Here is a 19,273-nt window from a genome sequence, read left to right as displayed (position 1 = left end):
TACATATTTTCAGGACTAGAGTGATAGCACATCGGGTAGGGCGTTTGCCTTGCATGTGGCCAACCCGGGTTTGATTCCTCCATCCCTCTCGGAGAGCCTGGCAAGCTACCAAAAATATCCTACCTGCATGGCAGAGCCTGGCAAACTCCCCATGGAGTACTCGATATGCTAAAAACAGTAACAACAAGTTTCACAATGGAGACGTTACTGGTGCCCGCTGGAGCAAATCGATGAACAACATGATGACAGTGCTACGTATTTTCAAAGTTGCTGAAGGACTAGAATTTGAAAGTTTTTATCACAAAGGGAAAAAAAAGCTTATGAATAGGTATGGAGATGTATGTTAAATAGACTTATTGAGGTGATCATTTTGTAATCTATACAAATATATCTTTATATCTATGATATCAATTTCATATCATATGTCAACTTGCCTCAGTTTACAAAACATTATACAAAAGGAGTTTTTTTTTAAGGTAAATTGTTCTACCACATGACTCAATAATTCTATTCCTTGTCATCTATCCCAAGAACACAAAAACATTAATTTTAAAAGAAAAAAGATATATGCTATGTTCATTGCTTTTCTATTTACAATAGTCAGGATTTAAAAACAGCCCAAATGCCCAACAACAGATGTATGGATTAAAGCAAACAAACATGGTATACACAATGGAATACTACTTAGACCGGAGAAAATCATGAAATCCTGCCTTTTGCTAGAATTTGAATGAAATTAAAGTGTATAATGTTAAGGATAATAAGTCAGAGGGAGAACAATAAATACCAGATGATCTCATTCTTGTGGCATATAAAAAAAAAGCTGAGCAGGTCATTAGCCAATGAAAACAAACCCTTGAACTCTGACAACAAACAGAACTGTGGTTTCCAAGGGCCGGGGAGTTTGAGGAGGGTAGAATGGGGTGAATTAGAGGTGACATAAGGACGATGGGGGAGGGTCTTGGACAGTTCAGTGGTGATGAATATGCAGGAACTTTATACACCAGAGGCATAAACATTAACCACCATTAAAAATCATTTTTCCTCAATACCGAGAAAAACTTTTTTAAAAGGAAATAGAAAATGCTTGTATAACTGCCCATGAAGTTCTAGTCTTTGCCAATACATGATCACCTTTCAAGAGAGGATCAGTCTCAACAAATATTTCCTTTATGTGTGATGAAGGATGCTGTGTTTTCAATTAATATCTGAGACCAACCCTCCGAATGCCTACCCTTCCCACAGAATCATCTCCAAGTTCCATGCGCTATTACTTAGGGCACCCCATTTTCGGGAGGCAAACAGAGTTAGACTTTTATCAGTTCCATGTGCTTCTTATATGATTTTGAGGGGGTTCTGATGCCTTATCCTAATAGTGTTTGAGAGCTACTCCTGATTCAGTGCGCAGGGGTTGCTCCTGGTGGTCTTCGGTGGACCAGGTATGCTAGAAACCAAGTCCAGGATCCCACACATGCAGGTAATGCTCTTTAACTGAGCCATATCCTAAACCCTATAATACTAATTTTTTTTCAATGGTGATTTTTTTTTCTTTTTTGGGTCACACCCAGCATTGCTCAGGGGTTACTCCTGGCTCTGCACTCAGGAATTACTCCTGGTGGTGCTTGGGGGACCCTATGGGATGCCAGGGATTGAACCCAGGTCGGCCACGTGCAAGGCAAACGCCCTACCCACTATGCTATCACTCCAGCCCCTCAATGGTGATTTAGCAAAAGAGAATTCCATTTTTCTCTTACCTAGAAGAAGAGGAAAATGGCTCAAAGACCTAGTTTTCTCTGCCCTGTAATTTTAGGTCATTAGGAGCAAGACCTAAGAGAATTATTAGACTCCTGCCATCAAATTTGCCTTAGTCTCAATTCACTCTTCAAGGGACATACATAAACAGGCTTCAAGGGACATACATAACAGGCTTCTAGATTTTTCAAGGAAGTTCTTTCTGCATTCACATGTAAAACTTCCACTTACATTTCACTGGTCCATCAAGCCACAGGGTCAGAGAGCACCAAAACATATTTAATGATTTGTCTCTAATTTGGAGTTAAATATTCCCACATATTTAGGATTCTGTTCCCAGGAAGAACGATGTTGAAAACCTCATGACAGTCCCTGCCACAATGTTTATTACAGTTAATAAACACCGTTTCCTTAGAATAGCTGGAGTGTTGGAGGGCTGAAAACAGAGCAGGGGTTCAAGGCTTGCCTTGCACGTGATCAGTTGAGTTCCTGTTCCACATGTGGTCCAGGAGCATTATCAGGAGTTCAGTCCTGAGCACAAAAGCAGGATTAAGCCCTGAGCAGCACCTGGTGTGACCCTAGTTCACCCCGCAAAAAAATATGATGGGTATATTGAAAACAATCAAGTGACCTGGAGAATAATGGTTAAATAAAATGCAGTATATTCATATGCTACTATCTTCATATTTAACATATTAGTGTCACTGTCACTGTCATTCCGTTGCTCATGGATTTGCTCAAGCGGGCACCAGTAACGTCTCTCTTCATTGTGAAATGTGGTGAGCGGGCCTTCAGCATATAGCTTGAGGTCAAACATTCGCATAAACAGGTTGAGAAAGCCATTTTACAAGAACCAGAGGACTGGGACATTTTTACACGAGCAGGATGGTTAGCCAACAGGAACAGACAGATCAGCCTTCTGGATATCTACTGTTATCTCCCCAGGTTGCCCCGGGTGCCATTAGTTACTTCTAGTTTTACCTTAAGGCCATGACCAGTAGATTGAAGCCTAAGCATACATAAACTCTGTGGAGTTGCAATAAAGTATCTTTTGCTTTTGCTCACCTCTGTGTGTGTGTGTGTGTGTGTGTGTGTGTGTGTGTTTGTCTCCCCTCTCCCTATCACTCTCGCACCCTCTCCTGGTGAACCCCGTTATCCAGTTCCTCGGGACGGGACAGTGAAACTTGTTACTGTTTTGGGCATATCGATGATGCCACGGGTAGCTTGCCAGGCTCTGCTGTGCGTGTGGGATACTCTTGGTAGCTTGCTCTCCGAGAGGGATGGAGGAATTGAACCCGGTCGGCCACATGCAAGGCAAATGCCCTACCCGCTGTGCTATCACTCCAGTCCAACATATTAATGTAGATTACTATTTTTTCCACACAGAAAGTGATACATTTGGGGGGGTGGGCGATGGAGTAGATTGGGCCATAGCCTGAAGTACTCAGGGATCACTCCTGGCTCTAGCTTAGAGAGGCAGAAATCAAACTGAGTTTGGCTACATGCAAGGCGAGTGCTTTACCCCTCACTAGCTCTCTGGCCTGACAATGATACATTTTTGAGTGGTAAAAAAAACAAGCATCTATTTTGTAAATCCATGTATAATGTTTTTTTATAATGTCAGTTGATCAATAATTTCAAGGTTAGTCATTTTGGGTGTCATTTTGCTATATCATTTATATTTTTCTGTCAGACATGAGCATTTTACAATCAGCATATACCACTTACATGATTACTATGAAATTAGAAAGGTAAAATAAATTATCTGAACAAAAATTATCTTCCGTAAATCAAAAGTAGTCAGTTTGCAAAGCTTTCCGTTTGCATGCCAATCTTTAGCAAGCTTTGTAAAACTGCCTTGTGACATTTATCAATTTCATATTGATAATATTAAATAAATTTGATTGATTATCAATTTTCGATAACATGAAGCAAAGAGACAGTGAAGATTGATTGTAAAAGCCTTAGGCTTTCAAGGAGGAAAGGGGACATGCTAGAGGTACTCAGGGGCTAATTCTGGTGGTGCTGAGGTGGCACCAGGCAATGCTGGGTATCAAACCTGAGCCTCATGCATGCTAAGCCTGTGCTTTCACCTTTGAACTAGCTCTCCGGGATCCTTAGGACTTTTTTATCTTAGACTTCTATCTTAGTTGAATGAGTTTTGTACTGACTTTGCTTCTTTTCTGATGAGTTTTCAGTAGCAGCAGAAAAGAATCTGGGTTTTAGTAGTACTTGAGCGATAGCACAGCGGGTAGGGTATTTGCCTTGCACGTGGCCGACCCAGGTTCAATTCCTCCGCCCCTCTCAGAGAGTCTGCCAAGCTACCGAGAATATCCCGCCCGCACAGCAGAGCCTGGCAAACTACCTGAGGTGTATTCGATATGCCAAAAACAGTAACAACAAGTCTCACAATGGAGACATTACTGGTGCCCACTCAAGCAAATCGATGGACAACAAGATGACAGTGATACAGTGCTATATTAGAGTATTTTAAGTAATAATTACCTCATTTCTATCTCTCAAATATGATTGTATGTGGAACTTGGCTCCGGGACATAAATAGGGTGTTTGGAATTGTAAGTCTGCCTTTTCTATGCATATAATGGTAAGCACTTTGCTTTACTCCCTTTATTTCCCATTTCTCTGAAATGGGTAGAATGATGACCTTTTTTCCTTATTTAATAGCCCATTATGCTGGAAGACTGAAAACATAGACGGAAAATGCCCTGCAGTTAAACGTAGAGAGGCACACCAGCTTATCTTAGAATCAAGGGACTTATGCAATATTGGGTTTTCTGAGCTAAAGCTCTCATCGTTGGCCCTGCCCACAGCACCTGCCGCCAATGTGGCTAAACAGGTTGGTTGCTACTTCAAAGGGCAAGAGAAAATTGAAGAAAGCAGGTGTTCTAAGAATGAAGACCGAGTCACTAATCCAGAAAACCATCTTGGAAAAGCCACCATAGTTTCCTCCATCATTCTCTTGGGCCGGGTGGGTAAAACCTTAGTTTATTAGGCCCATTGTATTGTATGAAAGGGTTTGTTTTTTTTTTAAAAAAAAAAAAGACAATCCGTGATTTTCTTTGAATATCAATTTGCAAGAAGCTAATTCCAAACAGCTGAGAATGAAGTATTTAAGTATTTTAAACTCTTGGCAGAGAAGGGAGAAAAATATCTCAAAAGGTTAAGAGCAAATCTAAGCCTGAGCACTCTGAGGGCATGTGTGGACCCGTACATGTGAACGCGTGCATGTGTGCATGTGTGTGTATGCGTGTGTGTGTGCGCGCACACACACACACACACACACACACACATCTCATTTCCTGTGAAACAACATCTGTTTTAACCTCTACTTTCACAGGTGGGGAGATTGGGTTGGGGAGCTTTAAGACTGCCATTATGACATTAAATTTCCTTTAAATTAATTGAAATAAGAGTGTTAAAGGGACTTCGGGTCTCCTGCTTGCTTGGGTCTCCTGTTCAGCACCTGGATATGCTCATATTACCTGGGTAACCAAGCCAAAACCCTTTCTTAAGGTTGAAAAGGGTGGCTGATGTTTATTGATGACAATTTCTGGGTAAATTGTGGTTTCTCTCACTGTGCAGATGAGTTTAAATTTCTGGTTCTTTATTTTTTTAACTAAGGAGACTTTGTGAGGTACAGGGAACTCTCAGCCCCCATGAATATACAAAGTCTGGAGCACTGGAGCACTGTGGTCGTCCTGTTGTTCATTGATTTGCTCGAGCGGGCATGTCTCCCTTGTGAGACTTGTTGTTACTGTTTTTGGCATATCGAATATGCCACGGGTAGCTTGCCAGGCTCTTGCTGTGAGGGCGGGATACTCTCAGTAGCTTGCCAGGCTCTCCGAGAGGGATGGAGGAATCAAACCCGGCTCAGCCGCGTGCAAGGCAAATGCCCTACCCACTGTGCTAGCACTCCAGTCCTGTACAAAGTCATTTCCCGATATTTTAGGCTTCCTCCCAAATTCCCCAGTCCCTTTTATGGCCAATGCCTGTCCATGTTTAGGAGAACCTTCCCATCTGCAGTAAGGAAGCAGCTGTCCAGGGCTTTTGAAACCTGTGCTCTGGTCACCCTGTGCATGGGTCATGGGTCAATGTCGTGCTAGCAGCCCAGGCACGACACTGGGCTTCCACCTTTTTGAAGACCTGAGCCCTGCTTGCAAGTTATTTCTACTGTGTTGCCTATATGTCTTTTCAAGTTTCCATCTCTAAAATATTTTAAACTTGAACTACATCAGTTGGATGTATGGGCAGGGGTTGCTTGACATTTCCTGAAAGCAAACTTGACTGTTGGGATCGTTTTCAGAGAATGCTATTGTTGCATTGTGTTCTTATTGTTCTAAGTATGATTGAAGGTGTATTCTCCCTTCCTTTTAGCTCTGTGAGTGTGGTGTCTCATTCGGATGAACCTCACCAGCGCCGTGATGTCTCTCATCTTACAGTCCAGATGGAAAACACCTACCAGTTGGGTGTGTTGTTTTATCATTCCTCTGTATGAACTTTTTAACTGTATGCATGTCGATTTAAAATAATATCTAATAATCTGACATTATCTTAACCGTGAGCACCATTTGAATTGACCTTGGTGAGTGGAGTTATTTGATATTGCTTCCAATTCTTCCTCTGCAATATGTAACCAACACCCACTGCCTACTCTTCTTTATCAAGTGTTTTTCCAATGCTAAGCAACTCTCTGGGCAGCACTTATGTGTCCTGGGTATTGCTGAATTAAGAAATTCATTGGCTATTTCTGGATGATCTTGTGAGTTATTTTTAGATGCATACGAGTTAAATGAAAGAGGTGTTCAAATTTTATCAAACAAAACCACCCAATGTTGTTGATACGTGGTGAAAAGGAAAAAAAACACCTTCAAGGCCAAGGCAAACGACTCCTGGTCCCCAGCTGATAGAGATGTTTATCCCTGCCCACTGAGGTTTTGGGTCTTTGAAAACAAAGATCTTTGCACCTGCCCCTACACTCCCAGGTGGAGTCCACAGCGAATACCTTTTCCCATTCACATTTGCTCATCGACCTACTTGTTTTCACTAAACGCACGCCAACCCATTATTATCAAAATCCACGTATAATTACTGCTCCCTAGAAATCCCAAAGAGATTTCCCAATGACCAAAAGGAGACTCTGTGGGCCAGAATGGTTCCATCTGTGGCCAGTTTACCCCAGGAAAATTATAGACCATCAGGGCTTCCCATTAGGGTCTTGTAGCCAGTTTCCTCAATAATCCCCAGGACTCCCTAAAGTACAAGGCTCCATTAGTCGGCAATCTACTGGTATTTTCACAGTGCCTGAAGCAAACAAGTAATCTCCCTGCCGTCCCCTGGCTCTTAACCTTTCTCAGTTTCCTTTGGGGGAAGCCCCAGCATCACCCTCATCGACTGCCTTCGGCCCATTCCATTCTGCCGAAGTTGATCCTATCGCCAAAGCTCTCACAGGGATGGCTGTGGGAACATGTTGTAATCCCATCTTTATTCAAGCCCTGGAATTTTTGAGAGTCCATTCAGGAAAAAAAAAATGCCTTTGATGGGGCCTTGACCCATGAAAGCATGGAGGACCTATGGAGCTCTTGACATCTGGCAGTCAGGGAAGCCTGAGTGAACCACATCCTAGTATTATCCCTTGAGTTCTAACTACGGCTGCAACCCTGGGGTTTCTCAGTGAGGCCGGCCAAGTCTCACTCTGCTTTCTCCCAGCTTGTGACTGAGAACCTGGCCACTGGGTCCCCTCGGTGCCTATGGGGCTTGGTTCTTCTATGGAAATACAGGAGAAGAGGGCTAACATATGAATCTCCTGAGCTAGAGGTATAGTACAGAAATTCAAGTTTTTGCCTGACACGTGACTGACACTGATTCAATCTTTGGCCACATATGCTCCCCTGAGCACCACCAGGACTGATCCCTGAACACAGAGCCAGTAAGTAAGCCCTGAGGATCACTGAGCATGACAAATTCCCCCCCACCACCAAAATATGAATTTTGTTTCTGCTTCACAAGGACTTATTTTCATAACTTATTTCTTCAAATCAACAAAATAATCAATTTTAGAAACATCAGGTGGTGTCGAATCAAATTTAACAAGTAATTTTAGAAACACTTCGTGTGGATAGTGTTGTTCATGCTTTCTTGCCAAAAAATTATCTGAATTTTGCCTTTATGATTAAAGTGCTTTATGCTTGACAATTCAACTAGCCATCTTACTAATCCTCAATCAAAAACATATTTCCACTTGTACTTATTTTGCATCTGAAAATCATTCTGTGCACTGCTGGTAAAGATTTCTCTTCTCTACACAATGCTGGCAAGAAGTATAAATGGTGGGACAGAAATCAGGCCATTAGCAGCACACTCAGGTTTAATTTGTTCTTCACATTCTATTCCATAATGTTTACATTATTCTGACATATCTTCAATGTTGTGCACATTTGGCCTCTCTTTGAATGATACATCCACCAAGGATGAGACTCAAGTTGGGGATGGAAAAAAGAAGGGAACAGAAAGTGAAATGATAGGAAGTCTGGGTTCCAAGTAAAGCACCATTAACATTCTCACTACTGAAATTGGAGCATGGGGGAAAAATGTAGGCTATGGGGTGGATCCAATACAGCTGAGTTCTAATACTAGTTTGACAGATGCTAAATAAAGATGTGTGGGCAAAGTACTTAGCATCCTTGTATCTCAGTGTTTTTTTTTTTAAATCTATAATTAGGAATGAGTCCACACACTACAGGGATCCCAGGAGATGATGCCAAGGACATCATGTCTTTGACTTGTTTCTCCCTTCATTGCACTGGTGATTCTTAAAGTCACTAGCTTCGGGACTTCATCATAAAGCACTAACTAAAATAAAAGCCTTCTATGACCGTCATTTGGACTTCCTATTAATTAAAGAATGAGTTCTCCATGCAACTTCTTTCTGTACAGAGCCACTGCTAAAGAGGAATAGGATTCTCTAAACACATGGTCAACACTTCGTCAGTCAGGAGCTGTAGGCAGCGATCTTTGCTCTCACATCCTCATGGCCTGCTAAGAGTAGGTATCCTTAGCCAACTTTTCTCTCTAACTCTGAAGAGAGTTGTACAGAAACATCAGTTGCACTGTTTCCATAAGATTCTCAAGTTCTGGGGCTGGAGCGATAGCACAGTGGGTAGGGCATTTGCCTTGCATGCAGCCGACCCGGGTTCGATTCTCAGCATCACATATGATCCCCTGAGCACTGCCAGGAGTAATTCCTGAGTGCAAAGCCAGGAGTAACCCCTGTGCATGGCTGGGTATGACCCCCCCCCAAAAAAAAAGATTCTCAAGTTCTTCCTTCAGAGGCTCTTTGTTTTTTGGTTTTTGTTTTACTTTGTCTTTTGGCCACAACCAGCAGTGCTCCGAGCTTACTCCTGGCTTTGTGCTCAGGGTTTACTCCTGGCCATGCTCAGGATGCCAGGGATTGAATCTGGGTCAAATATGTGCAAGCAAGTTCCTTACTCGCTGTACTGTCTCTCCAGTCCCAACTCTTTTCTAAGGTAGACCAGCTGTCTCTCCACATTGGCCTCCTTATTCCTGAGGGGACCTTTCCCAATGTGGAAGAGCTGAACTATCTTCCTATTTCTGCCCTCGCCCACCTTGCTGGGCTCTCAAGCAATGCTGTCTCCACGCCTTCTCTCAGTGTGAGGTAGCAGCCAAAAGGACAACACAGCTGACAATAGACAGCAACACTAATGAGTTTAGTGGGTGTGTTTGTGCTATAGCTGACACTATTCTAAGCATTTTATTTTTTTCAAGTTCATGTCTTTATTTGCAATATTCTACCTCTCTGACACTTCTGTATTAACTTTGAGCACCGTTATGTACATTTTAAAGAAATTTGTAAAAATTGAATATCATTGAATACTATGTAATGTTTATTTTCCCCCTATTTTTACCAGTCTTAATATTTATTCTTTCTTATAGCCAATTTTCACTGTAAATGGCTTCACTTTCATCTTCTTTTTTATTGAATCACTGTGAAATACAGTCATAAAGCTTTCATGATTGAGTTTTAGTCACACAATGATTGGACACCCATCCCTCCACTAGGGTACATTTCCCACCACCAATGTCCCCAGTATCCCTCCTGCCACCTCCACCCCATCCCACCTCCTGCCTGTATGATAGGCACTTTTCTTATTTTCTCTCTACTTTGAAGCATTATGGTTTACAATACAGATACTGAGAGGCCATCCTGTTTGGTTAAAAATGTTGCCCATTGAATTCAAGCAAAAGCCCATGTGTAATTTTTATTTTTATAGCAGCTTGGGGAAGCTGAGACACTTATCTATTGATTTACCATATTTTGAGTGGAGGGGGCTTCCCAGGCTGTGCTCCTCGTGAGAATGAAGTGCTGCTCTGTTTCTTCGGTGCCAGGAGCCCCAGGATGTGTCTGGCAGTGCTAGGGCCACTGGGGTGGGGATGGATCAGCCATATTTGCCCAGGACTGAACCCAGGGCCTCAAGCATGCCAGTCATATGACGCAGCCCTTTAAGCCACCTCATAGTCCTATATACCAGATTTTTAAAAATTCTCTCTTAAGCCTGTTCCTATGAATAAGTTTTTTTCTTTCTTTCTTTCTTTCTTTTTTTTTTTTTTTTGGCTTTTTGGGTCACACCTGGCGACGCACTGGGGTCATTCCTGGATCTGCACTCAGGAATTACTCCTGGCGGTGCTCAGGGGACCCTATGGGATGCTGGGAATCCAACCCGGGTTGGCCGCATGCAAGGCAAATGCCCTACCCACTGTGCTATCACTCCAGTCCCTGAGTAAGATTTTTCATTCTTTTTCCTAGTGGACTTTTTGTTGTTGTTGCTTACTTTCCTCCTAAACAGAATTTGCTCTGAAAAAAAAAAAAAGGTGGAGGAAAGTTTTAGCATTTAGATTATTCTCAGTTGGCTCTGAGAGTAAGTAAGCTTTGGGGGCTTCTTTTGGGGAGCAAATGCTAGACTCTGGCCCTCTCTTTGCCTCCTCATTGCAGCCCAAACAAGGCGTTGCGTCGTTCTGGCTGCAGGAGGAAGAGATCAGAAACGAGGACATGAGAAAAGGAGAAATGTTTGTTATGCATTTCAAATATTTTCAGGATAGAATCTGATTAATGAGGTTCTTTAGAAAAAGAAAAAGCTCTAAGCCGTGTGAGGCAGGGAAGACACAGGGGAGGGGACACTGCATGGCCTGCCGAGCTCCTCTGGGTGGCCCTGGCACCACAGACCCAAGCAGTACTGCGTCCATTGCCTGAGCACTTAGTGATCGGCCAGCTATCACTGGGAGTGGCCCTCCAGTTCCCCAGACAGTGTCTGAGAGTTCCACCCCCCCACCAAAAAAAAAAAAAAAAACCAACCCTGAGCCAAGTGCAGAAAGGACAGCAGGAAGTCCTACGGCGGTACCAGGGTTCAATCCCGGTAGCAAGGTGGAGGTGATGATGTTGGTGGGCCCCACGGGTGACTTATGTAAAGCGGGGAGGAGAAAGACGGTCACTTTCTCCCCAACCGCCTCTACCACCTGGGACCCAGGGTTACTGGGTTCTTGTCTTGCTAGCTGAAAAGAATTTCAGGAGTAGACAAGCAGTGAAGCAAATAGATTTTATTTAGAGGTTCTTGAGGGAAGGAGGAAGGGATAAGTGGGAGAGAGAATAGTAAGAATAACGCGCTCAAGAGAGAATGCGGGCTTCTCCAAGGGTGGAGGAAGCTCTACACGCATCCTAGCACTGGACACGAAAGCATGAAAGTCCACATCTCAAGAGGGGAGATGCGGGCGACACATGTGCTCGGGCAACCACATGTGTTCGGCCACATGGGCACAAGCAGCACATGGGCTCAGACAGCATATGCGCGCACTTCCTTTGTTCAAGGTGTCTCTTATAGGGTTTCTCTAACCTGTCCCCACTGGGGCTTCTTTTCAGGTAAAAAGTCCGTTGCTAAGGAGGTTACCAGGGAGGTTGGGAGTGGTGCTGGTCTTCTTTAGGCTGGATCACATTTTAATCAGATTAAGGGAGAGGTTGAGGGAATTCGAGGAACTTCATGGGGAGGGGTCCAACCTCCTCAGGGTCTGCTGAAGGTCTTATCAGGTCTGTTTTCTGTATCCACAGGGTGGGTCAGTCTCAAAATTTTCCTTCCCAGAGACTTTGTTAATCTAAGTTTCATTGCCACGGGCCTTTCCCTATCTACCTGCCTACATCAGTGAGAGGAGAATCCTATCTTTGTGTCCTGCTCCCTCCCAGTGAGAGAAAATGGCCTCTGCAGTTCCACACCCCATGGCTCAGGGATCATTCTGGCAGTCGCTCTGAGCAACTCCTCAGCACCACGTGACCCCTCAGGCACTGCTTGGGAGACACCACTCAAATGAAAAGAAAGAAAGGAGTAGAAGAAGGAGGGAGAGGAGTGAAGGGAAAGGAGGGGAGGGGAGGGGGGAGAGGAAGGAGGGAAGGGGGAGGGAAAAGGGAGGGAAAGGGAGGGGAGGTGTGAGGGGAGGGGGAGGAGAGGAGAGGAACTACTCCTGAGCACGGAGTTGGGAGTATCCCCCAAGCATCACCAGGTGTGACCCAACACTACTCCCCCTCCAAGAAAAAGAGCTCCGTGGGTAGAGCAGGAAGGGCATCAGCTCCAGGACCTAAAGACTTTGAGGGTTGGTGAACCTCAGCCTGGAAGAATCTGCTATTTCCTGTGAGAATGATGCAGTCCCGTTCCTGTCACACATAGCCAACGTGTGTGATACAATTGTGAGTGTATGTGAATAAATGGTGTGTACGAGGAGTACCCCTGAGGCTTTTTTCTGATACCAGTGAGTGAAAAGAGAAAGGAATTTATCTAAGGACAGAATTTGTTCCATGCAGCTCACCTGGGTGGAATTAATTTCTTAAATAGAAAGGAGGAAATTGGGGTTGGAGCAATAGCACAGTGGGGAGGGCGTTTGCCTTGCATGCTGCCGATCCAGGTTCGATTCCCAGCATCCCATATGGTCCCATGAGCACCACCAGCAATGATTCCTGAGTGCAGAGCCAGGAGTGACCCCTGTGCATCGCCAGGTGTGACCCAAAAAGAAAAATAAAAAAGAAAGGAGGAAATCACCTTCTAGTGCAGCCTTATTTCACATAGTGTGTAGTGAAAATTACCCAACAGTAACCCAGGAGAATGCCGCAGAGGCCTGAGTACCTGAGCCTATGCCTCTAGGGTCTGGTACTTTCTCCCTGGCCCCACAAATCAAAAACAACAAGGGCCCCCTGTGTCAACGCTTGTGCTGGCCTGTAGAGCAGAGGTGGTCAGCCCCTGGATCACGGACCTGTGCCAGGGCACAGCTAGAGAAGGGTTGGAGGCCCCCAGTCCACCGCCTTGGTTACAACTGCCCATCTGAGGAGAAGTTTGCAGAACAGATGCTAGTTCGTTGGTGTCAAAATACTGAAGGACACTGTTGTGGAACAAAGATTTGGGCTGCTGAAACGCAAATAGACACTCCCAAGCATTCTATTAGCTGTCTTGGCTGTGCGTGCTGTTCACTCCTCTCCTTGATTTTAATTCAACAGAATGATTGATGTATATTCCTCAAAATTGAAAAAAAATTGCTATGGTGGGGCTGGGGAGGTAGTACAGCAGATAGGGCACTTGCCTTGCATGTGACTGACCCTGCTTGAACCCCAGCATCCCATAGGGTCTCCTGAGCACCCCCAGGAGTAACTCCCTTAATGCAAAGCCAGGAGTCAACCCTGAGCATCTCCAGGTATGGCAAAAAAAAAAAAAACCCAAAAAAGTCAATCTGGAGCACTGAGAGACTGGCCTAACTCCGTGGCAGGTGGGGGCAGTAACCTTTCCATGATGCTATTCAACCAATCGGAATATCAGCAGGAAGTGGGTAGTGGGAATGTGAGCCGGGGTCTGTTCTCCCCTGTTCCTGCCCCTGGGTTCATTTCAGGCTCCTTAGACTCTTCAACAGAAGGACACGTCAGCTCTCAAGTTGCTTGGGAGAGTTCCCTTCTCAGATTCCTGAAGCCTGGGGTGTGCTGGCGATGACATCCTGGCTTCCAGTAGCTCAGGGGCACGACATTATTATTCCTCATTTTTCCATCTAGTCCTTCTGAAGTCTCCTGATTAGGCCTTCTTGGGATTATTCTAACTTTAGTATACCATATGTCTCCTTAGACCCTGACTGATACAGTCATAAAAATAAACACTTAAAAGATACTGGTGGTGATTAAAATAGAATTGGCTATAAATCTTGATCATGTTCCTCCATCCACATCAATTTGGCAAGTAACGATTGAGTCTCTTGGATGCCAAATCCCAGGCATACCTGTGTGTTGTGCAATGACATGGGCATGTCACTAGAGAGATGATGAAGCTTCTGGGAGGTTCAGGAAAGATTCCTGGGGTGTAAGGTAAAGGTTGGGGAGCTGAGAAGCCCCAAGAATGGCTAAATGATAAAGCATCTGGTCCACCTGATCTTTCTGCTCTGAGCAGGGACTAATATGGTTCAAACCATGTTTCCGTGGGTGTGGGGGAGGAGGTGGCCTCATCCACTGCTGGTAGAAATATTAACCGGCTCAGCCATTTTGGAAAACAATCTGGAGACTTCTCTAACAACTAAGAATTGAGCTTCATCTGACCCAGTAATCCTCAATTCTGGGCATCTACCCCAAGGATCCCCAAAGCCTATTCTGAAGGACATGTATGCTCCTGAGTTGATCCCAGCACTGTTCACAATAACCCAAATCTGGAAACAACCCACAGGTCCAAGAACAAATGACTGGATTTAAAAAAAAAAATGTGCTAAAGGCTTTTTCCACACTGGGGAAGCCTGTGTTCTCTCTTGAATACTTACCTCTCTCCCATTCTCTTCCCTCATGTTTATCTAAGTAAATTTCTTCAAATAAAATAGTCTTACTTCACTAAAACAGAAGAGCCTATGGTATGTATTATTCAGTTATAAGAAGATGAAATCAACAATTTGCTGCTACATAGATGGATCTGGAGAATGCCAGGCATCGTGGAGTTAGGCAGGAGGAGATATAGAATGATCTCTTTCATATCTTGGATACAAACATAATAAAGAAATAACAAATGCTCAAAGACAATAGAGCCTGAGAAATGGTTTTACAGAACTAAATTTCCCACAGAAAAGGGGAGATATTGGGGGGTGAGAGTGGAGGGACGGAACACAGGCAATGGTGGAAGGTGTAGTTTTGAAACATGGTACGCATGAAACACCTCTATTAATAGTATTGTAAATAATCATACCTAACTTTTCAGAAAACACGATTAATAATTTAAAAAAGAATAGAGGCAGATCAGCCTGAGTGTGCATCTCACCCCTTGCCACCATGTTATTCTTATTACTAACTGCATGGAAATGTCTCTTTTCCCATCTAAGAGATGTAGATAATCAGAACAGCACCTTAGAGATGTATTGGAAGTTCCTATAAGGTAATAAATGTAAACATCTAACATGTGGAAAATGCTCAATAGAAGCAGCCAATATCTGTACTGTGAGGATTACCTATAAAACGTTTGCCTTCATTTGAATTCTGAAGAGTTATGTGAAATATTTCTTCTGCCCTGAACATGGTATAAGGCTTGATATCATGAGGACACTCTGATCTTGTTCATCATCTCACTGGGTGAGGGGAGGAATGATATCATACCTTTATCAGGAAGTTGGGATAGTGATGGGACCCCAAATGCCTTAGGAGTACAGAGTCAAAGAATCCAATTTTCCCTAAGGAGAAGAGAAAGGCTATTTAGGAAGGCAGCATTTGAGCTATGGAGGGTGGGGGTGTTTATTTAAATAAAAGAGAAAGTACAACTATTTAAAAAAAAAAAAAAAAATATATATATATATATATATATATATATGCCTTTAAAAGACAGGAGAAGTGCCTGAACCTGGAATGGCAGGCAGATGAGGAACTGTGGTGATGGTTAAGAGGTGATGGCTTGGCCAGGAGCCCAATCTCACACCTCTTTGAAGAGACTATCTAGCTGGAGTTTAAAGCCACCCGTCCAAGCTATGATGTAACCAGCAGTTTGAAGTGGGGGAGGGGGGAAGATTCAAGAACTGGGGGGAGACACTTTGAAGGATGCAGAGACTTTGAAGTTAAGTCATTAATACTAAGGACCAGGAAAGAAGGATCCTTTCAAAGTCAAGTCCCAATGGTCCTGAACACTTTCTGGTAATTGGAGAAGGCTTTTGTCGTCTCTGCCCTAGAACCTGACGGGAAACCTCATTAGAAATAGTTTTCTTCTTAAAGAGAGGTCCCTCCCCGAAGACTAAACATCTCTCCATATTTCAGAACTTTGATTAGCCTCTGGGTAGGCAGAGAGGATTCAAAATTACTTCTTAGGAAAGAATTGCATCTGTATTTTCAGGTCCTGCCAGACTTTTTCCGGCTGCAGTTGTTAACGATCTTTTGAAAGACGTGTTAACCAGCTACCTAACAGAGAAGCACTATGAACCAGAATTCTGTAGACAGATGACTAAAATGATTTCTGAGGTATGTATATGGTTTGCCCAAGATGAACTTTAACTGGAACACTTTCTTGATGCACTCCGCCCACCTTTTGATAAAAGCAATTAATTTGCAGTAGCAGTAAAGATGCTTATTGATATTTTATGAGATTTATCGGTTCATAGTTGGTGTGCAGGCATATCTCTGTATGTGTGGTCTTTGAAACAATCACATGTATCATTGAGTGTATTCTGTAAAAAAAATTAATATAGAACCTCCCAATTAATTTTTAAAATTTATTGTAAAGGATGCAGCATTTTAATGAGCAAGGCAGCTTATCTGAATACTTAAGTACCCATAACATTATGGCCTTTTAATGTTTAAATATATTTCTGTTTTTATCAACTAAAGTGCTGGCAGGTTTCCCATACCGTCTTGTTTATATCAAAGTATTTAATAAACATTCATGATTAGCCAGGCTACAGGAAACTCCAGATTTTGGTTCCTTAATTAGAGGTAAGCTTGATGGTCTAATTTCAATGCTAACATACTTTGAAGAGAATTCACCCTCACTTATATTTTTAAAAACTAAGAAACCCATTCAGTTCCAAGCTCTGAATTACTTTTCACGTTCCTAGATTATTTTTCTTGTACCTTAGAAAAATATACATTTATTGCTTATGCTATCATTTTGTCCCTGAGTGAACTTTCTCATGAGGATAGTACTAAGAGCAAATCACGGTTATGATTCTACACCAATTACAGAAAGTCTTCACAATGCATCACGCTCTTTTCTGAAGTTAGCCACTGTATTCACGACGCAGAGATTCAAACTCAAATTTCAATGTTGTGAAGTGAGAACCTTGCGTTTTCTTTTTTCAACCTAGGTTATTAAAGCCCGAGTCAAGGACTTGACCATCCCACGGTATAAGCTAATTGTGATTGTTCACGTTGGACAGCTGGATAATCAGAGCATACTGATTGGAAGCAGATGCCTCTGGGATTCTAAAAATGATACATTTTCATCTTATGTTTTCAGAAATTCTTCTCTCTTTGCTCTTGCAAGTGTCTATGCCGTTTACTTTGAGTGATTGAAAATAAGAGCTCTCGTTCTTTTTTAAAGCAAGAAGTACATTTTATTTCTAGACACAGAAATTTCACTGCCTAAATGTCTGAGAAAGAAACAACACCAATATTTCAAGTAACTGGAAGTTTGGGAACTTTTTATACTTTTAAGGACTGAAGAAGTGGAGAGTGTCCCAAGAAAGAATATAGTTTATCAAAAAAAAAAAGGACAAAGTCTTGGTTCTGCTGTATTATTTTTCATAGATATGGATTCGTATTAAATATGATTTTGGTACTAATCTTTTGAATTACTCTTTAATTAGAGTTATAAATTCCTATATTGGTTTTGAATCATGAGGCTCTCTTTTCAAATCTAACTATATACTCTGACCAATAATGACAGTAGAATATTCAACACAGCCCACACAATGATAAATGTTAATATGTCTCAGAGCTGCATATAGAAGAATACTGGTTTTCATTTTGCACTTAATAAATTGAGCTGCATTCATTAACTGCAATTATTGTTACGTCTACCTGACAGTTGAAACTGCAGAGGTAGAAAGAATGATTTCATAACAATTATCGTTGTCTCGGAGGGGCTGTTCGCTGAAACAAGAAGCTCTTGTGGGTTGCTTGCACTTTACAAAATCGTGGGAGAATTGAATGTTGGCTTTTCAATAATGGGAACTATAAAGAGAACAAAGGCTTTTTAGGGTACTGAAGTAGACATTGTGATATTAAATATACATGATGCTTAATAGTAAGTGTATCTGTAACACATCAAATCGTGTACTGGAAAGAGACATTGCTTTGAAATTGCACTGCCTCACGTGACTTAGAATTGGTTTTCCTAGGCTAACAAACTTTTACACAAAATATAGAGTGGGCAGCTTAAGCAATAAAACATGTGTATTTACTATTTTGTTCCAATAAATTTAATACTAAAGTGACCCAATGCAGGTTTGGATTGCTGATGTTAAAATTTACAGGGCCGAAATAGCTTATTATTCTGCTGGTTAATGTATCTTGTACTATGGATCATTTATTTTTATGGAGCTTTCAACCCTTTGTGTGCATAGAAAATGATTCCATGGTGTTGTTCTTGGATGGGACGTGGGATGCCTAGAGGCCATTTGTTCAAGGTCAAAGACAAAGCGAACACATATGGAGAAAATTAGCACATGCCATGTCCTAAGGAAAAGATGATGGCTCATACATATCAAAAGGAACTTAACAAATGGGGAAAACTCAAAACCTTATCATTTCAAAAAAAATAGTTCAATGTCTTTCTTCTCCCCCCCCCCAAATATAATGTAGAGATTTTTTTTCAAGCATGCTTTTGAATATTTCTTTTTTCCCATTTTTTCTAATTTTTAAGATGGTTCTTCAAAATGAATTAGGTTTAATTATTTTTTTTCTCCTAATGCTTTTGTGGGGATGTCAGTGGAATAATTTATCACAACCAATATTTATCAATCTCTGTAGGCCAGGTTTGAATCTGTTTATATTCTAAGTACAGTAAGTAAATGAGTTTCCTATTTTTTACTACGCATCTGTGGCCCTCTTCTGTCTCAAAACAATAGCAGGGGAAATCACATAGCAATTTTGCATGAACAAATAAGAATGAAAAGCATTCTTTTAAAAAATTTATTGTGGAGGTAGTGACACCCACACAGAGATGAGTAGAGCTAAACTCCTGATGAAAAAATTCTTTAGTATTTTTATAATAGTTCATTATTATAAAAACTTTTTAGTTTTTGTTTTAAAAACTTTAGTTTTTATAATAGTTCATTACTATATAAACTTTTTTTTAAAAAATTTAAATCTCATCCATGAAGTAGTTTCTTACCAACTGTGCTCAAAACTGTGTTTGGAACCAGAACCTTAAAATAATAAAGTCGTTAGAAAGCCAGAAAAGGAAGCAGTTTGCTCAGGGCGCCATGGACTACAACTCAGATGTCAGTGATGAAT

At 42.1% G+C, this 19,273-nt stretch overlaps 1 protein-coding gene across 1 annotated transcript in view; it reads left to right on the top strand.

Moving 5' to 3' along the window:
- The window catches only part of DYNLT5 (dynein light chain Tctex-type family member 5), a 35,353-nt gene extending 17,501 nt beyond the window's left edge, over nucleotides 1-17,852 (top strand). Inside the window, exons 3-5 of the mRNA XM_055138280.1 lie at nucleotides 6,148-6,239; nucleotides 16,155-16,279; nucleotides 17,122-17,852. Coding sequence (XP_054994255.1) covers nucleotides 6,148-6,239; nucleotides 16,155-16,279; nucleotides 17,122-17,325 — 421 coding nt within the window. The 3' untranslated portion in view covers nucleotides 17,326-17,852. The remainder of the gene's footprint in view (nucleotides 1-6,147; nucleotides 6,240-16,154; nucleotides 16,280-17,121) is intronic.
- The last annotated feature ends 1,421 nt before the right edge of the window (nucleotides 17,853-19,273 follow it).

The sequence above is a fragment of the Sorex araneus genome, chromosome 5, assembly GCF_027595985.1.
Source record: "Sorex araneus isolate mSorAra2 chromosome 5, mSorAra2.pri, whole genome shotgun sequence".
Taxonomy (NCBI): domain Eukaryota; kingdom Metazoa; phylum Chordata; class Mammalia; order Eulipotyphla; family Soricidae; genus Sorex; species Sorex araneus.
The sequence above is the reverse complement of the archived record's forward strand: the minus strand, read 5'-3'. Positions and strand labels throughout refer to the sequence as shown.